This window comes from Nycticebus coucang, chromosome 14, assembly GCF_027406575.1.
Source record: "Nycticebus coucang isolate mNycCou1 chromosome 14, mNycCou1.pri, whole genome shotgun sequence".
Classification (NCBI taxonomy): Eukaryota; Metazoa; Chordata; class Mammalia; order Primates; family Lorisidae; genus Nycticebus; species Nycticebus coucang.
Window position 1 is genome coordinate 83,484,655 of NC_069793.1, and position 11,806 is coordinate 83,496,460.

An 11,806-nucleotide genomic window follows, 5' to 3' on the forward strand; every position below is an offset into this window, starting at 1 on the left:
TGCCTGGACCTAACTTCTGGCAAAAACTCTCAGAGTTAAATTCTGTTTGCAAACATTATAAATAAACAAATAAATGAACACTTCTTATTTTCCAGAACTCTCAGTGAAAATTTTATGGCCAAATCAATAAATCTTATGGCTATCAAGGGTCTTACACAAAAGTGGCTTTAAAACTTACACACAACCCACACCCTCCTTTTGGTGGGAGAATAGGGTGGAGACGAGAGAGAGAGAGAGAGAGAGAGAGAGAGAGAGAGAGAGAGAGAGAGAGAGAGAGAAAGAAAGACTTTGTTGCTGATACATGTATGAATGAGAGAGAGAAGAGACAGATACCTTACCCCTCATATTACACATAAAAACAGGCTGCCTCTAAGCTAAAATCCTTGAACTCCCTTGACTGAAGAGCAGACATGAGGATGGTGAAAATAGGACCGGTTTCTACGTGTAACCGGGCTAGGGGCTCCCCTCAGTCAGCTCCAGCACTTAGGGTGTGCGCGACGCCCCGGGCTGCGTCACCACTGGCAGGACTGTGGAGTCAGAACAGAAAGCTTCCTCTGATTCCCGGGGAGGCCTGGGTGGGGCAGAGAGATCTCAGGGGAAGGTGCCAGAGGGAGCTAAAGCATCAGCCCCCAAACGCCAGGGAATGAACTTGGAAGTTTTCGCTAGAGCGGGAAACTTTTTTTTCTTTGAAACCAAGTTTGCAGCCCACCAGGAAAAGTCTCTTGCCTCGCAACCTGATGATCTGGATCTCACGCGTGACCGCGGGCCGCTGCCCTGGGCTGCCCCCGCTGGCCCCATCCCGGGCGCTCACCTGCGATGTCCCAGAGCTGCAGGCGCACGACGGTCTCGGGATCCCAGTGGAGCACCTTGAGCGCGAAGTCCACGCCGATGGTGGCCCGGTAGTGCGAGGAGAAGTTCTGGTGCACGTAGCGCTTGATGATGCTGGTTTTACCCACGCCCAGGTCGCCGATCACCAGCAGCTTGTACAGGTGCTCCTTGTGCGGGGCCTGCATCCTGGCTGCCTGCCGGCCGTGCGGTGCCGGACCCGGGAAGCGCAGCCTGGGCTCAGAGCAGGGAAGAGACCCGGGGCGCGCGGGCCAGGGCGCAGGGAAGAGACCTGGGGCGCGCGGGCCAGGGCGCAGGGAGAGGCGGCGGCGGCGGCGGCGGGGCGGGGCGGGGGCGGAGGGTGGAGCTCCTCCCCTGGGGGTTGACCCTCCTCCCTACTCCACGGTCCCGGAGAGGGTGGAGACCGAACAGCTCCCGGGCTGGAAGCTGAGGGGCTCGCGTGTTACTGCCTGTCGCAGCCCTGACGTACCCTCGCTTTAGAGTTTCCAAAGAGCTTTTTCCAGCCTGTGCTTCTGGCCACAAACTTATGAAGTGTGGAGTACATTTTCCACATTGTGTGTGCAAGAAAACTGAGTGTCAAAAATTTCTGTGCGGAAGGTCCGCCAGAACGGATGTCTCTTAAAGCCCGAGGGTCATTGCCACCACCCTCCACTGTGAAGAGATAACACGCGATCAGGAGGCGCAGCCGCCTGGGCTTGGGCCCTGTGTGGCCGGGTCCTGAGTTGAGTAACCCCTGCAAATCGTTAGAGCTCCCCCAACCTGTTCTTAAAGAAATGGTACCGCGGACCTCTTAGCAGCCTGCAAATGTGAGAGGTGAGCGCTTTCACAGCCATTCAACTGGAATCGTCTAACAAAGGGGAAGGCTGGGCTGAAAATGCTAAGGGCATTCATGACATTAGCCTCCTCACATCCTCAAGGCTCTGAGCTGCTCTGAAAGACAGTTTAAACAACTAGTCAGATGATTATATGTAAGAATAGTCCCAAACATTTGAACACTTTCTATGTGCCAGGGTTTTTGTACACTAGGTCATTTAACCATCCCAGTATTCTTAATAATACGTTCATTACTCTTCCCATTTTACAAATGAGGAAGCCAAGACCTAGACATTTCAAGCAAGATAGCCAGGCATATTGAAATGTACCTGCTAGTAAGAAAAAAAGCCAAATACAAACCTAGGTCTTCTCAACTGCCAAACATGTTTTTTTCATTCACTCATTCATCTGGCCGATATGTATGGTGAGGGCCTGCCGTGTACCAGGAAAAGCTCTCCATGCTTGAAATGATACAGAAATAATAATACAAAATATTTACCTTCTTGTGGATGGAGCCAAAAATAAATATGTTCCATTTGCAATGTATTAACTGATAAGCAATTAAGGCAGGAAAGGAGATATATAGAGTTGGTATGGGGTTGGGTTTTAAGGTAGGGTAGCCACGGCAAGTCTCCCTGAGAAGGAGACAATTCCTAAGAACAAAGTGAGACATAGGGCAGGTTTAGAGGACGAGCCTTCTATACCAAAATGAGCCATTTTGTACTTGGACATGCTGGGAATGAAGCTCTGTTCACATTTGATCATTTCATCTCTCAATTGCTTTAGAGAGTGTGACATTCTGTTCAATTTATATGTGAGGAAACCAAGACTGAAAGCAGCTTTCCCAAGGCCTCACAGAGCTGGTAAGCATTAGAACTGGGATTTAAACACAGGCCTGTTGAAATAACAAATGGAAGGGGAGGCACCACGTTGCCTTCCTGCCTTCCTTCTGACGTTACACATGCTGATCTTCAGCCTCTGCAATCACCAAACGAGCAGATGGATGTCCCAGATTTGTGACCGGGACAAACCACATACCCTCTCTGAACTTTAGTTTCCACACCAATGAAATGAGGATGGTAATATCTAAATTATATAGTTGTTGAGACAACCAGACATCTCTAGTCTAGATGACTAGACGTCTCTAGCTACTAATATGAAATGAGGGACACGTTTTAAATAATGTCCACAAGTCTACCTTGTTCAGCTTTCTCCCCCCCCCAGAGGGTAACTCAGAAGCCCTTGCTGGTCGTGAGCACGAAGTAAAGGTGTGCAGAGTTACACTGGTCTGTGTTACAGTGACCTGGTGAGATGGGTAGGCCTCATTCACTGGTTTCTACCCACACACCAGCACAACAGGCAGATCATATCTAACAAGTAAGAAAAATATTCTACCTGCTTAGAGAATTAGCCAACACTGTGGCTTTTCCTCCTAGGGAGGGGATTTAGGAAACTAAAGTGCTTAAGACATTCTTAACACCTGCAAAATTAGAGATGATGACAAAATCAGATCTTTGCTGGATGTAAAATCCTGAGAAACAAGTTTGGTCTGAACAAGGAGTGGGTAGGGTAGCAGAGGTAGAAGTTGGAGACATAGTGTGGCCCAGCCCTCAATATTAACGTGACCCAACTTCTTCACAGGCCCCCAGTCTAGTTTGCCTCAGCCTAGGCCATACTGAGTCATCCTCACCCCACGTCCTCTCCCCTTCAGATCTGGAGCATATTGGGGCATCAGACATTTAAATTTATGATGTAGCACAGGCAAGGCAAGACTCGTGTTTTTCTGCAGCCTGGGGTTTATAAAATTGTAGGGACAGAACTCTTTAAGCAAAAGCATACAAAACTAAAAATACAAAATTAGGTCCGGTGCCTTGGAAGAGGTCCTCTCTGGAGGCAGGAAATCCCTCTCTCAGGGACAGTGGCCGACCCTGGTGAGCAAGCTCCCTGCTAGGCATAGGCAGGAAGTATGTGCAATTTGTTCCCAGCAGCATTCATTTAGGTCTCATGATAATTCTTCACAGTGGGAAGAAATTACTCTCAGTTTATATTTTTAAGGCTTTTAGACTAAAGTAGCTTGGTAAGCACCCCAGGCTAGCAGCCTAGTAAAATCTTTGTAAAAACCACTCTAGGTCTCTGAACCTGAAGGTCCCTGGGGTTTAAAGTGAGAGGATTGTGTTGCAAGATCTCTGGAGACTCATTTCAACGTGAAAGTATCAGAGTTCTTGGTCTTCTGGACATCCTCTGGTAGGAGGGACATCTCAGCCTTTTCCAGTTGCCCCATAGTGACACCACTACCCAAGAGGTCGGGCTTTCTGTTCGGCACTCCATTTAGACTCTGTTTGAAGGTTTGAGAGGAGGCAGTCGGAAGGGGCATCTCCAAACAAACATGAAGCCATTGTTCTCTTCTGGTTTCCTGGCTCTGTCCTTTCCTCTGCTGCTGCACATTTTCTCATAAGACAGAGGACCCAGGCACGTTTTTGGAAGGGAAACCTTTTTGTGCTCCCCTTCCTTGCTTTGAACTTACTTTCTTTCTTCTCTCTCAGCAGTAAGCTGCAGACAGGGAGTCCAGAATCTGGGGATAAGCTATAAATTACATTCAGACCAGAGAGCTAGGAGGTGGAAAGGTGGCATTCAGCAGTAAATCTTCCTTGCTGCCTCTTCCTTTCACCCTCTGCCCCCTTATTCATGATGCTTCATGACAAACTATCTGCCCCAACCTGAGACTCCATCTTCCCCAGATGCCTGAGGGCTATCAGAGGATGGCTGACTTCATCTTGGCGAGCCTGCTGGGGCTGTGTCAGCTGGCCCCTCCTCCTAGCTGCCACACTGCACTATGGAAAACTGTTCTCCAGATTTACTGCCAAAGCATCTCTGATTGTCTTGACAATCTTACTACCCTCAGATTGTTTAACCACAGCACCCCCTCTCACAGGTCTGGAAGACAGATGACGCAAGTTTGTAAAGGTATGTGAGGCCAGGGAGTGTTCAGAATTCAAGCCTGGGATGGTGTCCCAGAAGGCAGAGCATCCTAGTTCTCTGTGCCTTCATTCCTTTCTTTTCCAGGCAGTGTAGGTGCGTACTCTTCTGCTTCTAAAATGAAAAAAAAAAACAAAACTGATTAAAATAACTAAAAATTCTTTTGCACATAGAAATTTGAAGAGACAGGGCGGCGCCTGTGGCTCAGTGAGTAGGGCGCCGGCACCATATGCCGAGGGTGGCGGGTTCAAACCCAGCCCCGGCCAAACTGCAACAACAAAAAAAAATAGCCGGGTGCTGTCGCGGGCGCCTGTAGTCCCAGCTACTCGGGAGGCTGAGGCAGGAGAATCACCTAAGCCCAGGAGTTGGAGGTTGCTGTGAGCTGTGTGATGCCACGGCACTCTACTGAGGGCCATAAAGTGAGACTCTGTCTCTACAAAAAAAAAAAAAAAAAGAAATTTGAAGAGACGAACCCTTATGTTTCCCTCCTAGGGCTTGTGTATTTGGTGAGCCTCTGTGAAGTTGCCGTATTTGCTTTGCCATTAAGAGAAACATAGGGAGTTAGGCATTAGCTTATGTGAGCTCTTAATTGTTGCTCTGAAGAAATATTTAAATAACAGCAAGATGGGACCCCAAAGCTTCTGTTGTAAAAAAGGTAAGCTAATTATTCTTAGATTGATACAATGAATATATCTTAAAAGAGATGAACTTTACCCTGCAAAAAGCCTGTAAGAGATGACCATATAATTTATTATCCAAACCGAAACTCCTAAGAGTGAAAGGGGCAGTGTTAAAAATTACAACAAGCAATACGAACAAGCCAGGCGGTCCTGAAGAGTATTCATTCTGAGGCAGTGGGTTAGAGTTCTCAAATGGGATCTACAACTGCCAATGACACTGGGAAAATTTCCTAAGTCACTTTTTTAATAAATAGGTCTGCCAAGTTAGGGTTATAGTTCATTTCTCTGTTATCTTCAAAGAGCTCCCCTTTTATGCAGTAGGCTGGTCTGAAACCTGTGCTAACTTGCAGTGGGAGTCATCAGTATTGATTCAGGATTGCAACAGTTGTCTGCACCTTTTAGATTATTTGGAGAGAAGCCACGCTGGATTCTGTATGGGAAGTACTTGAAATGAATACATTTCCATCTATGAGAATGTTGATGCAGGATGTTCCCCCAGAAGGATTCTATATTAGAATATTTATAATCTATTCTCTAATAGAATATTTATGTATTATCATCAAACACTGATTGTAGGTGAGTTTTTGAACCTACCATTAATATGATTCAAGAACAATTACCAAATAAAATTATGGGCCATAGCTGTACATAATAGACATGGCTCATTTTCCTCCTAACTTATCTGACATGGAAGAGTAAAAATGAACTATGGAATGGTTAAAAGGCAAGCATCTGAGAAGAACAGGGAGTAAGATGATTCTCTGTGTACTAGAATTTCAACTGCCTTGTATTAGGTTCATGCCACAAGCCAAACCCTTTGTCTTGGTAAATGTGTTTGATCCTCACAAGTACCTTATAACAGGCACCCCCAACTTATAAAGAATTAAATAGGGTTCAGATAATTTACGTAATTTTCCCAAAGTCACAGGTATGAAGGGACAAAGTGAGAATCATAACCTCTAATTCCCCAAACCATGCTTTTTCTATGATTCCACTCTTTATTAGAATGTGATAAAATCCAGGTCCAGATTTCTACTCTACTTTGTGTTTGCAATGCTGCTAAATATTCAGGCTATAAAGAAAAGGAATTAATTCTACTTCTATTTTATAAAGTTATAAGTATCTAAGAAAACATACAAGAAAAATCTGTGATTCAAAAATAAAACGATAAATCCCATGATCACTCAACAATCAGGCAAAAGTCAGCAGGAGTAAGCCCGGCTGCTATTCAACTGTGGGAGTGGCCTGCCCAGAGCATATACCAAGGAGACTGCTCCTGTTCCTCTCAATAAAGGCAGGAGGGTAGTACTGAGCTTCTCCAGTGAAGGAGCTGCTAGTCTGAGGACAAAGAGACTAGTACAGCCTGCTTTAGAAGGATAATGCAAGAAAATTACCAACAGACTACCAAAGCACCAATGAAGATACTTAGGTGCAAAGATTATAAAAGATTGTCTTGAGGATCAGGGTCAGAAGACAGATTTTATATTTATCTAAGAGTGAATAAGACAGAAGCCCATTCTGGTAACCCATCAGCGCGTACTCACAGCCCTCCGCCTATGCTTCTCACCTCTTTCTCCGACCCTTTCACTGGCAACTTCTTTCTGCCCATCCATTTAAGCTTTACTTTTCTCCATTTTGGGACTCCGACCTTCCCTGCTTGAGCTCATCCACTGCTGTGACAATATCGCAAATTAGGCTAGAGATTTAAAAAAATCTTGAATCAGGCAAATTTACCTAATTTTACATTCGAATTCTACCACTAGCCAGTTGTAAAAACTTAATAAAAGAATTTAATTTTTGTAAGTCTGACCCTTCATGCACAAAAGGGGGATAATAATTTCTATCTCACCATTTTATTCGGAAGACTAAATGAAATGATTTGAGGAAGTGCTTAGCATGGAACTTGGTCCAGGATACTCACTGAAAAGAAAATGTTAAAGTAGCAAATGTCTGCTGATGACTTGTGTGTCTGTTGTTTAAACCCAACCTTACTCACACATCTGTGCCATTTGCCAACTGCCTGTTGGGCATTTCTACCAAGCTTTCTGGCAGGCATTTCAAATGCGTATATGCAAAACTGAAGTCCTTATCCACCCTAACAGACTTGCTTCTTTTCCTGTATTCCTGGTTTGGGGTCAGTGGCTCCACCTTCAATAAAGTCGACCAAGCCTGAAAACAGTGACACTTGACTCCTCTGTCTTTATCACCCACACGTCCTATGGCTTGAGTCCTCTGATTCTATCTCAAAGTCCTGGTTACATTTTTTCTTCTCCATAAAATTACTACTATAACAAAAAGATAAATATCTATGCAATAGTATCGTGGAGAAAGAATTTTCCAGCATTATAGGAAAGGCAGAGATCATAAAGGAGAAAAATAATAAATGTATATCCAAACAAATCCCTAGAAGCCAGACAAAGGATAAACATAGAATGAGGGAAACTTGCAACATTTAAGACAGGCAAAAAGGAAATACACTTTATTTATTCAAGTGTTCTTATGAATTATTTTAAAATGTCCACTCAGATAAAGGGACAAAGGAATGAATAAACAATCGTCCACAGAACAAAAGCAAAAAGGCAATAATGTGAAAAAATATTTTTACTAGTAATAAAAGTGTGAAAATTAAGTGATAATTAGTTGTAGTTTTTTACCTCTCAAACTGGCAAGTATATTTTAAAAATAAAAATCCTGTAGTGATGAGGATACAAAGTGGGTCTTGTCATGTGATCCTTTTGGGACTTAAGGAAAATCTGTTAGCGGGAAACTGTATCACAAACGTTAAAAATGTACATGCCCTTCGAGCCAACATTTCTGTTTATAGAATTTATAAGGAAATCATTAGAGATGTATGTGAATATTTAGCTTCAAGAATGCCAACTTGTAGTGTTGCTTATAATAGCAGAAAAATAAAATCAGAACTTCCTAAATAATGTATCAGGCTAAACATTGTACCTGCATAAGTGTGTGATAGCACGTTATACAGCCTTTATAAACGACATTAAAAGAAAATATTACAGCTGGAAAAATGACCACAATTTTTTTTCACATTTTTAAGTGGGAAGACAACAAATCACAAAGAATTATAATCCCCAATTTGTTTAAAAGGCATAATTTCGGGCGGCGCCTGTGGCTCAAAGGAGTAAGGCGCCAGCCCCATATGCCAGAGGTGGAGGGTTCAAACCCAGCCCCGGCCAAAAACTGCCAAAAAAAAAAAAAAAAAAAGAGAGAGAGGAAAAAAAGGCGTAATTTCCATTTTACACATACACACATTGTTGATAGAAAAACTATCCAGAAAGTTATATACCAATATGTGAGAGTTTGTTTCTGGATAATGTGATAACTATTTTATTTTATTTGTTCCTGCTTTTCTATGTTTTCTAATTTTTTTGTCTTTCTTTTTTATAAGAAACATTATTGATTTCAAAAGAAGAAAACAAAGTTAAAAATAAATGTGTACTGACTAGTTCTCGGATAGGATTCCCAGCAGCTCCTGTCCAGCAGGCTCCCACAGTCAATGTATAATGACAATAACGTTTCCTTGGCCTGGCCACCAAGAGTTTTAAGTTTCAGTATTTTCTGACCAACCTTTCTCATTCTGATCCCACTGATTTTATCAGTACTCAAAAGTTTGCCCTCCCAGGGGAACCAACGCACCATTTCATGGGCGGAGTGTTCAGGCCGACACTCCGGAACCAGTCAGACAAGGTCTTCAGGACGACTCTGCCACAGTGGCTCTGTCTCAGCTCACAGCACAAGCTCCGTGTGCCTGCGGGGAAACTGACTGTCCCTCACCCCAAATGTGGCCCTTCCCTTTGGATTGAAATTCCCACCCACCTCCCCCGTATTCACTAGCATCTTTGCCTCTCTCCTGCTTGCTCCCTACTCTCTCCAATGTCTCTTCTGTCCATCCTGACATTTCCTTTCAGTCCTACTTATGATCGCACCGTGTGGCTGCTTCCTAAGGAAATCTCCCTGACTCAGTTTCCCCGGCTTTGTCTTACCCATCGCCACCCCTAGATCAATCTTCTTCAAAAATCAATAACTGCAAACTGGTTGCAGTGGTGCATCTCTGTGGTGCCAGCTATTTGGGACGCAGCCTTAAGCAGGCTCCCTTAATCCTAGAAGTTCAAGTCCAGGCCTGTCTCTAAAACTAACATAATGAAAATAAATGAGTGTAAGAGGGTGCTCCTCTACTCACAACCTCTGAACTTGTTTTTATGTGTAAGAGGAATACATTCTGTCTTATTTAACCTTTGTTGAGTTGGCTTTTCAGCCAAATCAAATTCTAAACGACAAACCTCCTTGAATCTGAAAGTAGAGGTCATCTTCCCAGTTAGCATGCATTCCAATTCACCAATATACCTCCCCACCCAGGATCTTTCTGTAGGTTTCTTCAGTCTCCCCTTCTATTATGCTTCCTGTGAGACCTGACGCACATTCCCTGCCAGCACAGGGTATAGACCTGCCATGCGACGCCCACGTGCTCTAACATGTTCCATACTTGTCCAGGCCAGGCTGCATTTAATGTCCTGACTGGCACAGACACAGATATTCACTAATTTTTAAAACGATGATGAAAAATACGAACCATGCCAGACCAGACTTACGTTATTACCAACTGTTTTGAGCCCTGGATCCTGTATGCTGCCTGGTTTTATTGTTTGTTTTTTGTTTTACAAGAAATGTGAACATTGCTACTGGCAGGTATAGAAAATAATGGGAAGACGAGAGCCCAGATATCGCTGGCCTGGAAGTCGGAAGGGCTTCATTCCCTTTCTGACCCTCCCGCTAACCTGGAGGTGGCCTGTTTCCTTCACCTCATATCCTTCTAACCCCTTTTTAATAGTTTTTCTAAATTGATAAGACATCTCAAAAGAAATCTGGCCATATGCATGAAGGGTCTTAAAAAATCATAATTGCTTATCTTTTAGGAATCCATCCCAAAGAAATCATTCAGCAGTCTTTCAAAGATTCATAAACAAGATATTTAATGTAGCATTATTTTTAGTGTCACCTAAGCACCTGTATTAGGAATTGGTTAAACAGACAATGTCATGTTAATGAACTTCAATATTATTTAGCCATCAAACATAATGTTTGTGAAGAATATTTAATGAAATTAATGTTCACCCTTTTACGTTATTTAGAAAAAAGAAAAATATAAAATTACATATTTATGTGCATATATACATATCATCCCAATTTTTTAAATATGTGTACACGATTATACACATAACTAGAAGAATCTTCCATACACTTTAAATTCTGTACGCTTTTATTAATTCTTTATAATATATATGCATTAATTTTAAAATCAGTGAAACTAATCTGTAATTAGTTGGGAAATCTTTTATGATTTCCTATTTATTTTTTATTAATTCTTAATATTTTTATTTATTTATTTACTTTTTTATTTTATTTATTTATTTTTGAGACAAAGTCTCACTATGTCAGCCTCAGTAGAGTGCTGTCATGTCACAGCTCACAGCAACCTCACACTCTTGGGCTTAAGCAGTTCTCTTGCCTCAGCTTCCCATGTAGCTGGGACTACAGGTGCCCACCATAACGCCTGGCTATTTTTTGTTGTTGTTGCAGTTGTCATTGTCATTTAGCAGGCCCAGGCCAGGTTCGAACCTGCCAGCTTCCCGTTTATGTGGCAGTCTCCCTAACCACTGAGCTATGGGCACCAAGCCCATTCTTAGTGTTTTAAAATGTTATTGTAATACACCTTGGCTTAAATCACTAAGAAGTTTCTTCCATGTGGATACTCACCTCTTTCATTTTTCACAAGCATTTTACATTAGTTCTTTGATAATTTGCTCTTTATTCTCAGTATCTGAAAAATTAAATCTAACTCTAGGCTGACATTAAAGTTTTTCTTAAATACTTCATTCCTTGTGCATTTTTATTCTCCTTTCTGGAAGATTTGTTCAACTTGCTATACCAAGTCTTTCACTGAACGCTTTTTATTAGCTATTTGATTTCAAAAAGATGTTTAGAGCTACTTATTTACAATTTTAATGTGGTAAGTTTCTAAAACATAAATATACAGATTCATTAATTAGGATTTCTTTGTCAATTTTTTTTACATCAATGCCATAGCAGTTACCTTAAAAAAAAAATTAAAAATTCAGTCCCTGAGACGCTGAACCCCACTCTGCCATACTGGAAGTGTTTAAATAGCACTGGGATTGTACGTTGTCTGTAGATTTGCAAGCCCTGACGTACCCCAGCCTCAGTAATAACCTAGGTATTTCATGCAAGAGATAATAGATGGCCCATGGGGACTAGAAATTCTTCAATTATGTTAATACAGGAAGATACTTTCAGTAACCTCAACTTAATTATGGGCAAGCTGAGAGGCAGGAGAAACTAGCTACTTACTGCTCTTCCCCTAAATCACCTGTTTGGTTAAGAAGAACCTGGAAAAAAAGACAGAAAATACAAGTGATGAGGAAAAATAGGGGATAGGGTGTTTTTTTTGTTGT

General features: G+C 42.5%; 1 protein-coding gene across 1 annotated transcript in view; it reads right to left on the reverse strand.

The window, feature by feature from the left end:
- RAB38 (RAB38, member RAS oncogene family) overlaps window positions 1-1,144 on the reverse strand; it is a 58,752-nt gene extending 57,608 nt beyond the window's left edge. The window contains exon 1 of the mRNA XM_053562584.1: window positions 812-1,144. Within this exon, the coding sequence (XP_053418559.1) occupies window positions 812-1,013 (202 nt within the window). The 5' untranslated portion in view covers window positions 1,014-1,144. The remainder of the gene's footprint in view (window positions 1-811) is intronic.
- Window positions 1,145-11,806: the final 10,662 nt, after the last annotated feature.